This window comes from Eleutherodactylus coqui, chromosome 3 (assembly GCF_035609145.1).
Source record: "Eleutherodactylus coqui strain aEleCoq1 chromosome 3, aEleCoq1.hap1, whole genome shotgun sequence".
Classification (NCBI taxonomy): domain Eukaryota; kingdom Metazoa; phylum Chordata; class Amphibia; order Anura; family Eleutherodactylidae; genus Eleutherodactylus; species Eleutherodactylus coqui.
The window spans coordinates 116,542,663-116,563,424 of NC_089839.1; the positions used below are offsets into that span (position 1 = coordinate 116,542,663).

The following is a 20,762-nucleotide window of genomic DNA, read 5'->3' on the forward strand; positions in this document are numbered from 1 at the left end:
CAGAAGCGGCTGAGGAGGAGAGAAAGGGAGCCCCTGCGGCAGCAGAAGAGGACCCCCCGGGGCGCGGAAACACAGCGGACAGGCAGCGGCCGGCGATCCCAGCACAAGGGGAGGTAGGACGCTGTGGAGAGGGGGGAGGACAAGGCCCGCTCAGCTGCGGCAGCCGGGGAAAAAGGAGGGGGCCCGCGATGGAGGGACATAGTCCCCGCAAGACCCAGACCCCCCTGCACCCCCTTCCAGGCAGTCATATAAGCCTGGGGGACATATAAAGGACGCTGAGGCCTTCAGGGTTTAGGCCCTGCATAGGCTAACACCTGCAGCCAGGAGAGCCCTGAGAGAAGGGGTGCTGAAAATTCCCCCTCAACCCCCCCTGTGAAAGAGCAACGAGGCCCCTAAGTGTGGTGAGAAGGGGGACCCACAGTCAATTATAAGGAGAATACCTCCCCATCTTACTGCCAAGTGATCTGTGGCTGAATAACTACACAGCCAGACTGCTATACAGAAATTGTCAGCAACTCCCAAAGACAGTCCCTGTGCCAAAGGGTACTGACAGAAAAACACTATATAGCCTCCTCAGCATTACAAAATAGCCTGGCAGCAAGTCCCAGCCTCCGCAACACCTAAGGAAGCAATACATCGCGCGCCTCGCAGACGCAAATATCAAATTCCCGGTGCGACCCAGCGGACTCCTCAATCCTAAATACTCTCCTCTCAGCAAATACTGATAGTTCTAAAAAGAAAGGACTCTTATCAGGCAAAGCCACACTTAACAAATCTTCGAAACTCCACAGGAGCGCTACCTAAGGCACTCGAGATGGAATAGCAGGACCCTATGTTCTAACTCCACCCGCCACATGAGGCTCCATAGCGACACATAACAAGATCACTCGACATCAATGAGCTCCTAAAGGAACTTTTAACAAACAACTACGCCTTCCAACGCCTCCATAAAATCGCCACCTGGGGGGACACTATACAACAAATAGCGACTAATCCACAGCGCATATCCAAGCATTAACTATACAGGATGGTTAAGCGACGTATTAAAGCAACGGCCCCCAGGAGACTCTCAGAGTACTTCCCGTCTGGCACACAGAGCAACAAAAACAAACCCGCCACATCTCATTCAAACATCCCCGTAACCGAAGAAATACCCAACACCCAACGCCCTGCGGCTCTGTCTCCCTACTCCTCCACAGGATCTCTCTCGCCTAGCCTAGCCAATCCCAACACCTCCCCTGGAAGCGGAGGGAAAAGGAACGTTCAGGACCTTCCACCAGCCTCTCCCTCTCCAAAAGGACCAGCAGCAAAAAAGAGCCAAAATAACAATCCACAAGAAACTCCCCCGCAGACAGAGCCTATCAACAGTCTCCAAGCTTATCCCGACTCTGAAAGTCCCTTAACTATAAACGCTTTGAAGAATATGCTAATCTCGCTGCAAAAGGACATTTCCAAAGATATACAGAACCTATCCGGTCAATTACAATCTAACATCGACCACCTAGCTACCAGAACTGACCACCTTGAACGGAAAATGGGAGAATTTACCAAAGCCCACAACGAGTTGGTAGATGCGCAGGGTAGTATGGAAGAAGAAGTCGCATATTTGAGAGAGAAGGTCATAGATTTGGAAGACCGATCTAGAAGAAAATCTCAAATTTAGGGGAGTTCCGGAGACTGTGTCCCCCCCTGACATTCCACAATATATACTCAAATTACTCCAAACGCTCCTCCCGGACCTTCCCGAGATCGAGTATGCAATCGACAGAGCCCACAGAATTCCAAAAGCACGCTCTGTCCCTGAGTCAGCCCCCAGAGACATCTTAGCAAGAATACACTTCCATAAGATAAAAGAGGAAGTCTTGGCAGTTGGAAGGCGTAGAGGCACACTACCGGCTCCATATGAAGACATACAAATCTTCCCAGATCTTTCAGCCGCCACTCTGCAGTCTCGGAGAAAGTTTGCGGAAGTTACAGCAGCATTACGAGAGGCGCACATCAAATACAGATGGGGATTCCCAACCAAGCTACTGATTTCAAAAGACGGAACTATCCAGGTTGCCACCTCGCCAGAAGAAGGCGTCTCGTTCCTGAAACAATGGGGGATCCCTATCCTTCAGAAGCCCCTGAGGACGGCGGTAGAATCTCCTACGAGAATCGAACAAGACTGGAGAACAGCAGATAAGCATGGCAGACACGCATAAATTGATGTTGTAAAGGGTCTTAAACCCATCGTTATATTTCTCCCTTACGGAGCCTAAAGTGGATGGTTAGAAATGCCACCCCTCCCTAAGGTTTATTCATCCAGTGCAGATAGGCGCTGGGTGAACAATATTTTGATTCTGTTAATTGTTGATGATGTTTTTTTTTCCTTATGTCAAACATAGTTATAAAAGGTTCAGAAGGAGGCCGCTTCCCTACCCCCCATCATACTTAATATGAAAAAACACAACGACTCCCCAGCGTATAAACCACCTACCAGTTATGCCCATTAATATCACATCCCTAAATGTAAAAGGCCTGAACAGCCCCTATAAACGTAGCATGCTTTGGAGACAGGCCCTCAAGTCCCACTCGGACATCTTCCTCGCCCAAGAGACACACTTCCTAAGAGATAAACATCCCCCCTGCAACCACCCTAGATTTCCAAACATTTTTCTGGCATCAAACGAAGGGAAAAAAAAGAAAGGCGTCATGATAGCCATTAGCCGGAACGTTACATTTTCCCAAAAAAACGTATACGTAGACCCAGGCGGACGATTTTTAATATTAGTCTGCGTAATTAACGCCACCACATACACTCTAGTGAATGTCTACCTCCCATTTAAAAGGCAGGCCAAATTCTTCAAACATGTTCTTTCCGAAGTGGCAAAAATTCGAGAGGGGAGTTTGGTGATCGGAGGAGATTTGAACTCAGTGATGGACCCTACTTTGGACTCCACCGCGAGCGGCAGGGGCATGTCACCCATTGCCCCAATCACACACTCAGAAGGATTATACGACGTGTGGAGGTGCATGCATGGGTCGGAGAGGGACTACACGTTTCTCTCTGCGCCGCATGCATCTTATTCTAGGATAGATGTGTTCCTGCTGCCGCGGGTGGGCCTAGAGGGGGTTTTGCAGGCGGATATAGGAACAATATCATGGTCTGACCACGCCCCCATATCCTTAACGCTCCAAGAGAAATTTAACTACTCCCCATCATTCCCATGGAGATTGAATGAGTACACTTTAAACCATCCTGAGCACGAACTACCTCTTAAAGAGGAACTAGAAGGATTTTTTGCAAACAATATAGGATCAGTTCCGAACATCTCCACAGTATGGAATACGCACAAAGCCTACATGAGAGGCATATTTATTAAACTTGGAGCAAGAGCCAAAAAGAAGAGAGAAGAGGAATTTAACCTCCTAATGGGCAAAATTAAATCTCTAGAAGCGTTAAATAAAAATAAACCTACCCCACAAAGGACAACGGATCTGTTTAACCTTCGGGCGAAGCTACAAAACCTGTTGGTTTTTAAACATGACATCGCGTTTCAAAAACTCAGAATGCAATTCTATGCGCACGACAATAGGACGGGGGCCTTATTAGCAAAGCAGCTCAAAGATCTTAGAACTAAAGAGAGGATTGGATACCTCCTCGACCCACAGGGCAGCAAAATCTTCCATCCCCAAAAAATGGCAAACGCATTTGCTGCATATTATTCCTCCTTATATAACTTAAAAAATAACCAAAACATATATCATCCCCAAAAGGAAGAAATCCAAAGCTTCCTACAAAGTGTGAACCTCCCCCGCCTGTCTCCCGAGCAAATAGAAAATCTCTCTTCTCCGATCTCCTCTCGGGAAGTAGAGGACGCAATTAAAATACTTAAACCTCACAAAACCCCAGGCCCGGACGGATTTTCAAATGGTTATTATAAAAAATTCGCTACGCTCTTGGCCCCGCATCTGGCGTCTGTGTTCAACGGGGCGATGGAAAACGGCTCCTTCCCACCCGAGATGTTAGAAGCTTTGATAGTTACAATCCCCAAACCAGGGAAGGAGAATACATCCCCAGCCAATTTCCGACCTATCTCCCTGTTGAACACAGATGTGAAAATTTACGCGAAAATTCTTAGTATGAGACTGTTCACAATCCTTCCGGTATTAGTAGCAACAGACCAAGTGGGATTTGTCCCCCAAAGACAGGCGCCGGATGGCACCCGTCGCTTTCTAGACCTGGTCAGGGTGGCCGAAAGGAACAGAACACCTGCTATGCTCTTAGCACTAGATGCTGAGAAAGCATTCGACCGAATCCATTGGGGATTCCTGGAAGCCACCCTGGAGAGGTTTGGATTTTCAGGGCATATCAAGACAGCAATTATGTCACTGTACTCCGCCCCGTCAGCAAGGGTATTCGCCTCGGGATGCCTTTCCTCTCCATTTGCCATCTCTAATGGTACAAGACAGGGGTGCCCCCTTTCCCCCCTAATATTTGCCTTGGTAATGGAACCACTGGCTGAAAAATTTAGGACTAATCCAAACGTTCAAGGGATCAAAGTAGCATCACAAGAGCATAAGATTGGTTTATATGCAGACGACGTCATTTTAGCCATTACTAACCCAACCTCTTCTCTGCCACATGTCCAGTCCACTTTAGCCCAATTTGGAGAAGTCTCGTATTATAAAATCAACAACACAAAATCCCAAATGTTAAATTTAGGCCTGGATTCCAAGACGACCCAAAGCATTACGGAAGCATTCCCTTTCACCTGGTGCAGCAGTTCCATGCCTTATCTGGGCATCAACATAGCATACCCCAGCTCCCTCACTTTCTCCAAAAACTATCTTCCACTTCTTACCAGTATCCCCAAGATTCTAAGTAAGTTTCGTAAACCCTTCATCTCCTGGGCAGGTAGAATAGCGGCAGTCAAAATGATGATACTACCCCGAATCCTATATGTTTTCAGAACAGTACCAATCCCAATTCCGTCCCAATTCATAACCAAACTCCAAGCCTTGATTAACCAATTCATTTGGGGAGGATCCCACGCCAGGATAAAATTCGCCACTATAGCAAAACCATACGAACTGGGAGGTATGAGAGCACCAGATATTAAGCGATACTTCGCAGCCACTATACTAGATCAAATTAAACACTGGTGGGTCCCCTCATCCCCCCAAAAATGGGTGAGCATAGAAAAAGCAACATTGGGAGCCCCCCTGATCTCCCTCCTTGGAGTTAGCCCCCCCCCCGCTACCGACTCGTAGCCTACCAAGTCTTCTGGTATCGGTGCAGATTTGGAAACAACTAGTGACATCCAACGCGGAAAAGGTCTCGGTCATATCCCTCCCCTTGAGATTCCTATCCTCTATACTCCCGGACTTTGAATTTGGGATCTGGGAGAGAGCTGGGGTGAAGAAAGTAGGAGATCTATGGGAAGGGGCTGATATAATGGACTTCCCTACATTAAGCAGGAAATTCAATCTCCCTAGTAAACTGGGCTTCTCACACTTAAAGGGGTTGTCCCGCGGCAGCAAGTGGGTCTATACACTTCTGTATGGCCATATTAATGCACTTTGTAATGTACATTGTGCATTAATTATGAGCCATACAGAAGTTATAAAAAGTTTTATACTTACCCGCTCCGTTGCTGGCGTCCTCGTTCCCATGGAGCCGACTAATTTTCGCCCTCCGATGGCCAAATTAGCCGCGCTTGCGCAGTCCGGGTCTTCTGCTCTCTTCAATGGAGCCGCTCGTGCAGAATGCCGGCTCCGTGTAGCTCCGCCCCGTCACGTGCCGATTCCAGCCAATCAGGAGGCTGGAATCGGCAATGGACCGCACAGAAGAGCTGCGGTCCACGGAGGGAGCAGACCCCGGCGGCCATCTTCAGCAGGTAAGTATGAAGACGCCGGACCGCCGGGATTCAGGTAAGCACTCTCCGTTTGTTTTTTTTAACCCCTGCATCGGGGTTGTCTCGCGCCGAACGGGGGGGGGGGGGGGGTTAAAAAAAAAAAAACCCGTTTCGGCGCGGGACAACCCCTTTAAGATTGAGATATGCACTTCAATCCCTGGATATTCGTAAACCAATATTTCCCAAAACGGCCTTTACTTTCTACTCGCTATCAACAGAGGTCTCCAGAGGCATCTCTACATTTTACGAGAGCTCGTTCTCTCAGATCTCCCAAACCAAATCAGCCCATATGACGCTATGGGAGCTCGACTTTAAACAAACATTCAGTCTGGAAGACTGGAGAAGGGCGCTTGCATGGACAAAAAATATCGCATGGAATTGCACACTGGGAAAGATCCCAGAAGATATTCCTTCGCTGGTACCTTACCCCAGCTAGAGTATCTAAGATGAACAATTTAATCCCGGAGACCTGCTGGAGAGAGTGCGGTGCGAAAGGCACATATTTTCACATGTGGTGGCTTTGTCCAGTCATAAGATCGTTTTGGAACACAGTGTTCAACTTCATTCACTCAGTCACCCACCAATATGTAGTCCCCGACCCGTCCCTGGCCCTTTGTTTTCTGAACACAAAGAATTTATCCCCCTTCTACGCGGCGCTCACCTCACACATTCTCCTAGCGTCACGTATGGCAATTGCCAAACACTGGAAAGCAAAGGAAGCCCCCTCCGTACTGGAAGTAAGGAACTTAGTAAACCACACATTTCATTTAGAGGAGGCATACTCACGAAGATTTGCTTCCGGGGGCCCACGAATGACCTTTTGGGCAACCTGGATAGACTATATGGCCAATAATCCCTAAGGACAGGAAAAGGCAATGCCACCTCCCTTAACTGCTAAACCCAGATGAGGCGGACCTGCTGACCCTCCACATGTTATAGCTTCCCCTCCGTGGACCGAAATCCCCCCCCGCCCTACCCAAACCCTGGAAACATACGGTAGAATGGTAAATTCGATAGATTTTAGGACTCAAATAATTCAACAGTCTCGATCAGAAGTGTCCCTCCTTTATTTCATGTTATTTTACTTCATGTTATTTCATCCTACCTTATTTTGTTCCTTTTCAATAGGTTATATATATATGCTCTAGTCTGCGCTGTAGTCCCGGTATAATTTGGATATTGCCACAGTATTACTACATTTCAATATGTTAACAATGAAAAGGGTTTCTCTGTTTTTTTCTTCTCTTTGTTTTTTCTTTTTGTTTTTTTGGAATTGTAATGGAAAATTGTTAATAAAAAGGTAATTATTAAAAAAAAAAAAAAACCACATAAAATGAGTTTCCTAAAGTGCTTTAACCCCTTTGTGACCACCCATAGGGTTTTTACGTTCTGGGTGGCTGGGCTTTACATCCTGCGTGGCAGGGCTTTATTCTACAAGGCCGTAACACGCTGGTGCTGTAAAGCAAAGCCCTGGGGTCTCTTCATGTGACAGCTCCCTGCCAATAGTCTCAAGCTATCAGGGGGCTGCGGGGGGGGGGGGGGGGGGGGCAAAGTGAGCGACCATCGATCACAGTCACCATACCCAATGGATAACGGCGATGGCATAAAAGTAAATAAAAAGTGAAATAATGTTAAAGTTTCAGCTCCCCTCGTGCTATCTTCTGCAAATGTGCGCTAGATGTCAAATGTCGGGTGCATGCGCAGAAAGCCGGGGAGCCCGGCAAATTTAAAATCTCCCTGCTTCCGGGTAGCAAGAGTAGCCGAGATTAGGGAGAGTTCACTGGGGGCCACTCATTTGCGGGTCCGAATTAAGTAATCCACTTGCAGAAAATAAAATGCAGCATGTTCTATTTTACTGCGGATATCCACGACATAGAGCCCATTGTGCTCTATGGTCACGGATATAACCGCAGCCTAGATGCAAATTACATTGTGCACAAATTGCAGGTACCCGGCATCATTGCCAAGTGTGTGAGTATGCAGTTATGCACATAACATTACGCGGCTGTACTCAGGGCCACGGATGAGCTCACAGCTAGGATCCTCTGCAGGCCTCCGCAAGCGGATTTCACATACGGCCGTGTGAGCTACCTGCAATGCCTACGTAAATTTACAAGAAATCTCCGGGAACACTCGCCTTCCTGCAGTTCTACAAGCAGCTTTTTGAGCGCCTTCTGTTTGAGACCGCCGCACCTCAGCAAGCTTCCGAAGTCTCAGAGAGCGCCACTTTCTACCTCCCATTCCTGCCTTTGAGGTCAAAAAATACCCCCCCCCCCCCCACCAATAGTGTCTGGTTTGCAGCAAGCATGGGAGGAGGAGGGGGGATACCCGGTTCTATTGCTCCATGTGCCCATCCCAAGCAGGACTCTGTAATTACCCCTCTTTTGAGACATACCACACGGTTTTACATTATTACTTTTATCTAAAATTTAGGAAATGCCAGAAAGCATGGGGGAGGAGAATATTTTTAGGGAGTCATTTTTTTTTCTCTGCACAAGTGTTCAATGGAGCCTGGAATTTATTCAGTTGTGCCCTGAAATTCAATGGGTGTTCCATCCTGAACACAGAACTAGTGCTATAAAATTTGTCGAGCGTATCCCCAGTTTTTCCTGCTTAAAACAAAGGAAACTGCCATTAAATTAGTACTTATGAAAAAAAATTAATTTACTTATTCACATATTTTATAATAATTTTTGCAAAATATTGTGGGGTCAAAATGCTCAGTACACACCTAAATGGGCTGAGGGGGGTCTAGATTTCAAAATGGGGTCTCTTGTGGGGGGGTGTTCTATTATTTTGACACCTTGATGGCTCTACAAGTGAGCAGTGGGGCCTGGAATTTATTCAGTTGTGTTCCGAAAGCCAAAGAGTCTTCCCTCATTATAGGCCTAGCCATGTGTCCTGTAAGCCAATGTTCCCCAACTCCAGTCCTCAGGGATCACCAACAGGTCATGTTTTCAGGATTTCCTCAGTATTGAACAGGTGATGTAATTATTGTCGGTGCCTCACACATTGCTACAGATGTTCTCTCTATAGGATATCCTGAAAACATGACTTGTTGGTGGTCCCTGAGGACTGGAGTTGGGGACCCCTGCTGTAAGCAGATCAGGGCTACAATGGGTATGTTTCTCATTCATACGTGTGCTGTACCAAAAAACACAAAAACTTTTTAAAGTGATACAATTGCCAGAAAAATCAAAATTGTCATTTTTTCCTTCTGCGCGGCTTAGATTCATTCAAAAACGTTGGGGTCAAAAAACGCAGTACACCCCTAGATGAATGCATTAAGGGGTTTAAGTTTTCAAAATGGGGTCATTTGTGGAAATTCTCTATAGTTTTGGCAGCTCAAGGACTCGGTGTGCAGTGGGGCCTGAAACACCTTCAAGCAAAATTCCTGTTCTGAAAGCCACCGGCTGCTCCTTTCCTTTTGGGCCCTGTTGTGCATATAGACATAAAATTAGGGCCACAATGGGTATGTTTTTGAATATGGGACAAACAGGGGTATCCATTTTGGGCCGCAAATCCTTATTTTCATGTGCACTATAGGGGGAAAAAAAACCACTTTAAAACTACGTATTTCCAAAAATATGACATTTTATTTTTTCTCCTCTAAAATGCATCAACTCCTGAAAAAACACTGTGGGGTAAAAATACTCATGACACCCCTCAGTAAATATATTAAGGGGTGTATTTTTTTTAAATGGGGTCATTTGTAGGGGTATCTATCATTCTGACACCTATGAGCCTTTGCGATCTTGGCTTGACGTAGGAAAACAAAATGTTCCTCAATATGTTAAATTTGTATGTCTCCTGAATGGTTAATAAAAGTTTTTCCAATGTGCTTCCAAAATAAAGTAAACAGATGGAAATATATATCTTATCAAAAATCTGTAGCTTTTGTTTGCATATATTTTAGAAATTGCAATTAAAAATGTGGAAAAATTGCAAATTTTCAAAATTTTGGCACTTAATAAATATACACAAATTCTATGGGCCTAATATTACCACCTAAATGAAGTATATGTGGCGAAAAAAATGTCAGAATCACTTGGATATGCGAAACCTTAACGGAGTTATTCTATGTTAAAATGACACGTCAGATTCCCAAATTTGACCTGGTCATTAAGGCGCAAACAGGATTGGTCACTTAGGCGAACCCACGCTGTAGCACATACAGCTCGAATTCTTTTACAGAATTGAAATCCAAAAAAAAGTTGTGACGTCTAAAAATAGCTTGAAAATCGGCTGTCTGAGAGGCTCCAATAAAAAAATGGGAGCAGCTGAAAAAACAGTCTGTGTGAGGGAGGCCCTAATCTGTTTGTGGATCCGCAGCTGGATCAACTAAAAATCCACATCAGAAATCTACCCTGCCGTATTGATTTCAGTAGGACATAAACGAGACATTGTTTATTTTCGTTTATTTTAACAAAACTTTATGTACAAACATTTTTCAGCATCACATTTGATAATTATAATAAAATACACTGTGTTTAAGACACGTTAAGACATAAAACATGACTGTACTTCACTTTGGCCTTAAAATGGGTTGTCCAGGGTTAGGAATGCCTGCTTTTTTTGTTTTGCCCCAAGTGCAGCACCATCATTGTCTGTGGGTTGTTTCAGGTATTGCAGCTCAACTCCCATTCACTTCAATGGAGCGGAGCTGCAATGCCAACACAACTTTATGGACAAGGGTGGATAAAAGCCGCCATGGTCTTCTAGCCCTGAACAACCCCTTTAATCTATCAAATGGAGAACAAATCACTGCAAATTCCATATTCTTCTGCCCTTTGTAAGATACACAAATGTTTGAAAACCACAAACAGTATGCTACTCCTTTTCACAACTGTAAATTATTGCTTGTAGTCTTACAACTAGAGAGGCCATGAAATTTAGATGTTCTAATGCATTTCCTTTTCTCTATGTATGTCACCCCTTGCCAGTTCTCTTGCCACAAACATTTAGGGACATTAAGCTGGTGCTTTCATTGTATGGATAAAATGGTGCATCCCACAGCAACCACAGGATTACGATACCATCTAAATCTACTGGACCACTAGAGGAGACAACAGCTCTTATGGAACTTCCCGGCACCATCTTATTAACCCTTCCACATCGCTGCCTGCATTAGGAGTTTGTATGTCTAGTCCATGTGATTTCCCAATAATATTCCCATGCATAGTGGGCCTCCCCACCTTAATACTTAGTATTGGGGGACAGAAATATTCCATTTTGGAACATGTCGCCATTACATAAAGCTCATTGTCTAGAACACAACAGTTGCCCTGAATTCGCTTGAAGCTTCGAGATCTCTGTTCCAGTCAACCGGATGTTTGTTAGATGACCATAGATTGTGGATTTCCAAGAAGTAGTGGTGCAAGCCTAAGTAATGCTCTCACTGGCATCTTGAGGTCTCGGAATTTAAGGAGGAGCTCAGAAAAACTGTTACTTCCTATAGGAAAATAAGAGAAGTGGATACATTTTTATTTACTTTGAGATAAGCCATCAATATGTGGTCGGTGGGAGTTCACAGCTCATGACCCCCACGATCAGCTAACTGAAGGGGTAGCGGCGCTAAGAATGAACGAGTTGGTATTGCAAGCGCCACATTTATAGCAGCCATTCTGAGTACCACATTCACGTCAATAGAACAAGCCTGAATACATGGGAACCCCATCCTATTTGTGAACCTTAAAAAGGCCCCTTCCATCAGTTGATCAACAGACCACGCAGATCAGATTTTGATGGCCTATCCTAAGGAGAGGTCATCAATAAACAGTGAATATCTCTGCAATGCAATGAGATATTTACTTTGAATTAAACAGGTGACATTTCAGAATAAGCTGCCTTGCCTGTACATGAGCAACAGCACCATTATAAAACGTGTTTCCTGGATTTCTTTAGCAGTTTCTCCCTCTGCAGGTTCCATTTCTAATTTTTCTCTGTGTGTAAACTACCTGCTTTGATGTCTCCCATACAGTGCACAATCAGAACAGGAGATCCTGCTCTTCATCACCATTTCTCACATGCAAAGCAGCAGCATGGAACAGATACAAGTGCTGAGCATGATGCATGCGATTCTAATAGCTGTAAACCAGTAAAACGCTCGCTAGTAGCTGCAGCAACCCTGCGTGTTTCTGCTTCTTTACCTCAGCTCCTCCTCCCCATACAGCGAGCTGTGAGTCTGTCTTGTCTACCAGAATAGATTTTAGCACTCTTTCAGAGTGAGTGAACAGTTTAGGGTGACTGGAAGAGGAGGAAGGAGCGTAATAAGTGGGGAAAATAAACATTTTTCTTGGATATATTAAAAACGTTTCTTATATCCCCTTGTACTACTGATTTATGCAAAGTTTTAAACACTCAGTAACTATTTATCTGTCTTTCAGTTTCTATTTACCTGCATACAGAACCCTCAAGCAATATGGGTATAAAAGTACCATGAAAAGTATGAAACCGTGAGGTTAGCAGAATATACATTTAAGAGGATCTGTAAAAAATTAAAATAAAATTACCTTCTAATCTTCCTTCCGATAATTCCTTTGGAGCTGGCACAGAATAGTAAACCAAGAAACAGGCTAACATACTGAGCAGAGAGTCTTCGATAGACTGACCAGCTAAATATGAGTGCAAGGATACATCCCCACCACCTGCAGGAAGCAAATTATTTTTTTAGTATTAGTGCAAAAATCTGTCTCTCAATAGTTTATATTAATAGATAAGTGTCTGATTATGTGCAGGTGTCATGTTATGAAGAAAAAACTGTTTTGCACTCAAGTCGTGAACATATTTCATCAGTTCTAGAGATGAGCGAACGTACTCGTTTCGAGTAATTACTCGATCGAGTACCGCTATTTTCGAGTACTTCAGTACTCGGGTGAAAAGATTCAGGGGGCGACGGGGGGAGGCGCAGGGGGTAGCAGCGGGGAACAGGGGGGGGGGCCTTCTCTCTCCCCCTCTACCCCCCACTCCCCGCTGCAACCCCCCACTCACCCACGGCGCCCCCCGAATCTTTTCGCCCGAGTACGGAAGTACTCGAAAATCGCGGTACTCGGGCGAAAAAGGGGCGTGGCCGAGTACGCTCGCTCATCTCTAGTTATTACATATTACATGGCATAATGACAACAGCAAAGAAGAAGAAAAAAAGGTTTGGTATCATGTTAAGCAGCAGAGCAGAATGTGACGATTGTCAGTAAGAGAAACCACGTAATGTTGTAGATATGATACCTTTTAATGGCAAACAAAAATACATGATGTTATAGCGAGCTGAGAACCTTGAGGGAGTCAAGCATTTGACAAAGTATCTCATATACTTATTGAAAAAATGACCAAATATGGGATTGACAAGGCAACTGTTAGGTGGATTCAGAACTGGCTGAGTGATCGTACTCAAAGAGTGGTCATAAAAAACATCCAATTAGAGGAATGTGGCAAGTAGGGTACCACAAGGCTCTGTCCTAGGCCCAGTGGTGTTCAACATTTTTATAAATGATCTAGATGAGGAAATTGATGGGAAACTGAGCAAATATGCAGACATCACAATTAAAAGTTTAAATCTCCCTCCTTTTGCCATGTCTCTAATAAAAAAAATCTAACTCCTAAAACAAAAAGACATATTTGGTATCTCCGCATCCGTAAAAGTGCGATCTATCAAAGTAGTGCATTATTTACCCCACAAGGTGAACAACAACCGAAAAAAATATAAAGAACGCCAAAAATGCCATTTGTCACCCTGTCTCCAAGAACAAATACACTAAAAAGTGATCAAAAAAAGTCATGTGTGTCCTGTAATGGTACCAACGTAAACTAAAGGACATCCCGTAATGGTACCAACGTAAACTAAAGGACATCCCGCAAAAAAAAGAGCCGATGCACAACTACGTCGACGGAAAAATTAAAACGTTATTGCACATAAAAGTTTAGTATCATAGTAATCGTACTGACCCATAGAATAAAGTTGTGTTGCTTTTGTTGCAATTTGTGTGCCGTAGAAACAAGACACACTGAAAAATGGCGAATGTTGTTTCTCATTTTACTCCACTTAGAATTTTTAAAGAAATTTTTCAGTACATTATACAGCACTATTGAAAACTACAACTTGTCCCGCAAAAAAAAAACAAGCCCTCATACAGCGACGTCGATGGATAAATAAAGGAGTTACGATTTTTTAAAAGAGGGAGAAAAAAAAAAAAAAAAGATCCACGTCATTAGGGGTTAAGTGTAAATTAACACACACGTGCTTCTCCATAAGCCTGAAGAAAAACACCAAAGTAGGTTCTCAGCACGCCATAACATCATGTCTTTTTGTTAGCCATTAGGAGGTATCATATCTACAAGATTATTTGGTTTCTCTTAAGCCGCATTTAGACGGGACGAACTGTTGGGCAAATGATGACTGACAGCGCGTCCCTGTGAAGCTCACTGCTGTGCTTTTACACAGGAGCAAGTATCGCTGGCATCACTCAGAATGCTGTCGGCATGGAGGCCAAAGAGCACTCTTTCCCCTGCTGCCCCCATTCACTGTAAGCAGAGAGTCTGCATGCAGAAACTAAATGACTCTCCCTCAGTTGTTCAGTCTCTGCATGAATTTACACGGGATCTTCTGTGGAAGAGCGGGGATCTGAACAACTCTGAATGATAATAGTCTTGTGTAAAAGGGCCTTAACACCAATTTAAAGATCATAAAACTTTTACATCCTCATCAGTGGACTAATTAAGCATTTACTCCTCTACTCATCCTGTTCTGGTACTGTCTTATGTGCAAATTAAATCACACCAGGTCTGTGCCTTATTATATACACACACACACTGTTCTTCAGATCTATTCCATTAAGCCTGAGGAAGAACTTAAGTAGGCTCTCAGCTCGCTTTAACATTGTGTATTTTTGTTAGCCATTAAAAAGGTATATCTAGAAGATTACTTGTTTTCTCTTACTGAAATTTACTTCGATTAACTCCCAGCACTCCTCAGGATTTTTAAACCTATTAAAAACGCCTAACAAGTCAATAGGATGCACGCCAGACATGCAGGGGTAAGAGCTCCAGAAACCCCAAAAAGATATACTTCAATGTCTCAATAAAGGAATGGCAGCATCCTGGGCGTAATGCAAAGCAGTAATTTAATCCTCCAACATCTAGCTACGTTTCGACCCCGCTGGGGTCTTTGTCAAGCAAAGACCCAAACGGGGTTGAAACGTAGCTAGATGTTGGAGGAATAAATTACTGCTTTGCATTACGCCCAGGATGCTGCCATTCCTTTATTGAGACATTGGAGTATTTCTCTTACTGAAAACCATCATATTGTCCACAGGAAAGTACTTGGTCATATTAGTAGACAGTAAGCTAAAAGTAAAACACCCAGTACCAGTCAGCTGCTACTAAGGCTAATAAATATGATTACAATAAAAGGGACACTGAGGCACATGATGAGAACCGTTTCTTCCATACAAATCACTAAATAGGTCAGACCTGGAATACTGTCCAGTTTTAAAAAAATCAGAGGAGGTTCAGAGGCAGAAGTCCCCAATAATAACACCTGAATTCCGAAGAAAGATTGGAAACATTGGTTATGCTTTTAGAAAAGGTGGCTTAAGGTGCATTTACACACACAGATGAGCGCTCAAAATTTTTCAGTTTTCAGCAATTATTTTACATTGGTACTAATGGGCTAATCTAGCCCTTTAGTACTTCATTGCATGTATTTAGAGAACAGCAGGTGGTCTGTTCTCTAAATACATCGCTATTCTCCAGCGGGATAGTGGCTGTTAACAGCTGTTAAAGAATGTTATCAGCTGTCATCAGCGCTGCCCGCGGAGGACACAGCACACGGTCCGTCTTATCTTATCTTGAGGGACGAGGATTTCATACGGGCCTGAAGTCAGCGATGGATGAAAAGTGCACGATGGGCAGACATTTAGACAAAACGAATATTGCTCAAAAAATGGATTTTGAGCGATAACACTGCGCAACAATTTAAAAAAATTTTCATAACGGAAGGTAATTGATACATTTCTGTAAAATTAGAACATGCTGATTACACTGGTAAAACTGAATAATAGCAGCATCTCATTTTTAAGTTATTTAACCCCTTAGTGACCAAGCATTTATTTTTCTTTGAAAAAAACCGTAACTCCTTTATTTATTGATCAACGTCGATGTATGAGGCCTTGTTTTTTTCAGACGAGTTGTGTTTTTCAATGGTGCTATTTAATGTGCCATATAATGTACTGAAAAACTTTTTAGAAGTTCTAAGTGGAGCAAAATGAAAAAAACAAAACAAATTCCAAAATCGTTCGGTGCGTCTTGTTTCTACGGCCCACAAACTGCTAAAAAAATGATATGATAACTTTATTCTATGGGTCAGTATGATTAGTACGATACTAAAAACTTATATAGTCATTTTTCTTTGCTCTACTACTTTTACTTTTATTTCAAAGACATTACATTTTTCAAATATTATTTTCTGAAGCCATCTTCTGCGCGCAATACTTTTAAAAATTTTCCATCCACATAGTTGTGCGAGGGCTCATTTCTTGTGGGACGTCCTGTAGTTTGCGTTAGTACCATTTTGGAAAACATATGACTGATTACTTTTTATTGCATTTTTTTCTTGACGACAGAATGACCCAAAAAAAAAAAGCACATTTCCTGCGTTCTTAATTTTTTTTTTCATGCGACGTTCACCATGTGGGGTAAATAATGCATTGCTTTGATAGATCGGACTTTTACAATTTACTGGTGGATAATCTGCAGTGTTTACACCGCATGGAAACATACCCTATATGTTACATAAACCTCAAGTGTTCAGTCAGCATGCGGCGTGTAATAGCGATTGCGAAATAGTTGCGCAATCACTTTTGTTATTCTTTCTATTAAGCATGGTTAATAGCGAGCCGGCTGGATTAATTGTATAGGCATATTTCCAAAAAATACAATACAATGGCAATTGGATTACATTATTCATCATAATTGGAAAACCTTACGTGGCAGGAAAAAAAATGGATATCATATTTGAATTCAGCGCACTAAAGTTACTATGAGCCGCCTATTTGCTTATCATTTACAAACATTGTGTTGTACAGTGCAATCGTTGTGTGTAAAAGGGCCATTAATGGAGTGGAGACCCAAGTAATATGCACAATTTAGGAAAACCCTGAATCCTTTATCCCTTTGGCTAATGTGTTTAAAAGTCATTATTAGAGATGAGCGAACATGCTCGTTTAGAGCAATTACTCGAGGAACTGCCTACTCGGGTGAAAAGATTCTGGGGCGCCGGGGTGGAGCTCTCACTCACCCCCTGCGCCCCCCGAATCTTTTCGCCCGATTAGGAAGTTACTTGAAAAAAGAGCTAGTCGTTCGAGTATTTGCTCTAAACGAGCATGTTCGCACGTCTCTAGTCATTATTTTATAGCTGCTCAATCACTTACATTGTAGCCACTGATCGAGGGTGTTATCGATCGTGCATTTCATCACTGGCAAAAACTCAGAGTTCATAAAGAGTCCGCGGTTCGGGTTCTTCTTCATCCTTTCCTGGAGGTTCTGTGAACCGAAGAACTCTAAAATCAACTTGATCTGCCACAGCTCAAAAGTTTCTGTGGTTTCTCTTCGTTCCAGTCTTCTCACAGCCTTTGAAATAATGAACATAAGTGATAGAACACAGGACGATTTTTGTGTGAATACTCGTTAGATCCAGTGGTTTGTACGATAATTTTTATATGCAGCAACCAAACGATGAGTGACAAATCGTTAGATTTGCTGATTGGATCTCTAGTGAGAATCAAAAAATCATTATTCGTCTGCTGCGAATCCTTTCATGTAAACAAGTGTGGCAATGATGTGAATAGAAAGCGGCAGCAGAAGGTTGACCAGCGGCTGTTTAGGATCTGGTGAACGATCGGAACTACCCAAATATTATTCAGTGTAAACGTATGCCAAGAGAACCGTATACGATTCTCTTCACAGCAAGTTGCATGCTCGTTCCAATTTATCTTGCCGTATAAAACAGCTCTAACAAGTAGGTATTTATTGTCCATGTAGTTGCAGTACAAGCAGTCTGGAGTAAAAATTAAATAAAAACATATAATGTTACCTGGTCAATTGCAATATAGGCAGGCAGCATCTCTGGGTTCTCTTGCGTTACACACTCATACAAAATTGATGAAAACAAGTCCAAAATGTCTTGTTTCTAAATCAACAAAAACATTTGTAAAGTGCACAATAAACAAGCGGTTATTTTCCGAAAACCATAAACCAATATTGCTGGACATCTAAAGATTTAGCCATTAAGAATTATTTACCGATTCCTATAACCGAAATCCCCGGTTCTGTTATTGTATAAAGTCTGCAGTAGCACACCACCTACTCTTATCAACCATGCAATCAGTAAAAGCGGTTCTGTGCCGCTGCTCTACTTGAAATGACCTTCTGAAATGTATTGTTTTTTTTAAAGGCCAATTAAAAGGAGTAAAATAAGTGCAATCTTATGTCAATGCAGATGAAAGCCAGATGAAACACGACAACGCTCCCCACCTGCTCCACCCCTTTACTGGCCGCGCCCTGAGTGATCCAGCGATACTTGCTCCTGTGTAACAGCTCAGGAACGAGCTTCACTGGGACACGCTGTCAGGCATCGCTTGCACAACAGTTTGTCCCATGTAAATGGGCTTTACCTCCCTCATTTATAAAACCCGCTGCTCGCTCAAATGTAGTGGCAGCAGCGCTCACCAAGCGATATGCCCTTCGCCTGTGTTCGTTGCTTGCCGACTGCTCTCGTTAGCTGAAGACAGATGCAGAGATGTCTATAGACCTCTATTTGCCTGTCTTCAGCTGCCGAGAGTAGCTGACAGGCAGCTAAGACAGCTGAAGGGGCCCAGTGCATGGGTGAGCTCTACAGCCCTTTCATTTGAGTGAGCAGCAAGGTCTCAACAACTAGAACCCCACTGATCAAAACTTTTGATATGTTGCTCTTTGAGATGTCCAACGTTTATAAGAAGTGCAGTTACTTTGCTATGGATCCATGGAGTTACTGCATTACTACTAAGAGAAAAACTCACAAGTGGGCGTGTAAAAACTCTGATCATTTTTTTTTTTAATGGTTACAAGTTTCTTTCTAACTTTTTTTACCACCGGAAAACATTGCAATTGCCAACAAGTTTCAATAATGAATCTATACTGAATCATGAGCAACTCCATGGAGCGGTTATGCCATAACCCAACTAATAAAATTCACTTTTAGTTTCAAGTCTGAAAGCACAGATCTCCTTGCCTCAACACATGGAATCTAACAAACTATTACCTGGCCCATGTCAGTTGTGGGTTTACAGAAATATTCAGCAAAGGATAGGAGTGCCGGATCAGAAGTGAATGCAGAGATTGCCTCGGGCTGATGCAGAAAGAGAAGAAGACTTAGACCACTTATTAGGCACAAATAATACTCAGTAAGTTTTACAGTCCAAACTACTTAGATTTCTAAAAAGGCATCAGTGACCATAATCAAGCAGTCTGTCATCCATTCATAACATGGTGAAGATGTTAAATGAGACGCTGAAGTAAACGCTCGTTTCCAGCAGACACCGTGCACAGTTGTCAGTAATAGTAGCAACGACTAACAACGAGCAAACAAGGAGCATTCCAAGTGATTTACTACACAAAAAAGTGGTTTCCCTTTAAGGCCTGTTTCACACTGGCTACAAAATCCTACGACTTTGTAGCGATGCAACATCACTACAAAACGCATGTATGTGAAGCCCATACATGTGATTTTTTGCAGCCTGAAAGAACCCATTGGAAAGCATGGGCTTCACATACATGTATTTTCTGTAAGGGGAGCTGAGAATACTCACCCCCGTCCTCCACGATGTCCCCCGGTGTTTCCGTCCTCCCCGGACCTGACGCCAGCATCTGCGCCAGATGGCACTGTGTCACGCGCATGCACAGGGGGCCAGGAGGCCCGGTAAATTTAAAAACTCCCTGCTAATGGAGAACACCGATCAGGTAAAAGTTTTTAAAAAGTGTAAAAAAGAAAAAAAGCTTGCTTCATCTCCCCTCATCGATCATATCCATGAGGGGGGATGAAATTAGGTACCTAAGGCCCCGGATTTATCCGCGGACCTTACCCCGGCTTTTGCGCACAAGCTTGTCACCAAAATGATGGACACATGCGCAAAAGCCGCAGATTGCCGATGTAATTTTAAAATCTCCCAGCACCTGGCAACATAATGTTGCCAGGAGCCTGGGGATCTCACGGGGAAAAGGAGTGTGTGTGTGTGTGCATGCGCACAGTACGTGGTTCTTGGTCACATGATCGCGTTATCCTTTTTACGGCGACCACATAAAAGTAAAAAGCAACTAAATTTTCACCTCCCGTCATGGATCCAGACAGTGATGAGGCGATGTCCCCCGACGGGATCCTTATCCGTAGACCCTTCCCCAGCTTTGGCGCATGCGCCTGTAGACAAAATAGTGGACGCAAGCGCAGAAGCTGGGGAGGGCCTGGGAAATTTAAAATCTCCTTGCTCCTGGCTACTAAAGGTAGCCGAAAGCTTGGAGCAGTAACCGAGGGGCCGCGGTGAGCGGTCCCCGGTCACATGATTCTCATCTATCGGATAACTGCAAAGTTTAAATGTAACTTATCATTTATTCATCTACACCTTGGCTCATTGCAAGCTGTTGTCATCTGTGAGGCTCTACAGTCAGTCAGACAGTGAAGATCATCGGTACCCGATCAGAACCTCCATATGGGCATGTAGATAAAATCTCATTCACATGGCTGATACTGTACTTTGCTGAATGTGGCCTAAGAAAGGGTTCGGTATAAGGGTTCCTCTGTAAAGCCAAGTTGGCACAAACACCACAAACAGATATGTG

At 43.5% G+C, this 20,762-nt stretch overlaps 1 protein-coding gene across 2 annotated transcripts in view; it reads right to left on the reverse strand.

Moving 5' to 3' along the window:
• Window positions 1–10,301: 10,301 nt before the first annotated feature.
• Window positions 10,302–20,762, reverse strand: part of ANAPC1 (anaphase promoting complex subunit 1) — a 127,032-nt gene continuing 116,571 nt past the window's right edge. The window contains exons 43-47 of one of the 2 annotated variants that reach the window (XM_066595992.1): window positions 19,192–19,278; window positions 17,986–18,081; window positions 17,324–17,522; window positions 12,413–12,547; window positions 10,302–11,352 (exon numbers count right to left, since the gene is read on the reverse strand). In XM_066595992.1, coding sequence (XP_066452089.1) covers window positions 11,237–11,352; window positions 12,413–12,547; window positions 17,324–17,522; window positions 17,986–18,081; window positions 19,192–19,278 — 633 coding nt within the window. In that variant the 3' untranslated portion in view covers window positions 10,302–11,236. The remainder of the gene's footprint in view (window positions 11,353–12,412; window positions 12,548–17,323; window positions 17,523–17,985; window positions 18,082–19,191; window positions 19,279–20,762) is intronic. The other variant, XR_010791192.1, reaches the window with a different exon arrangement.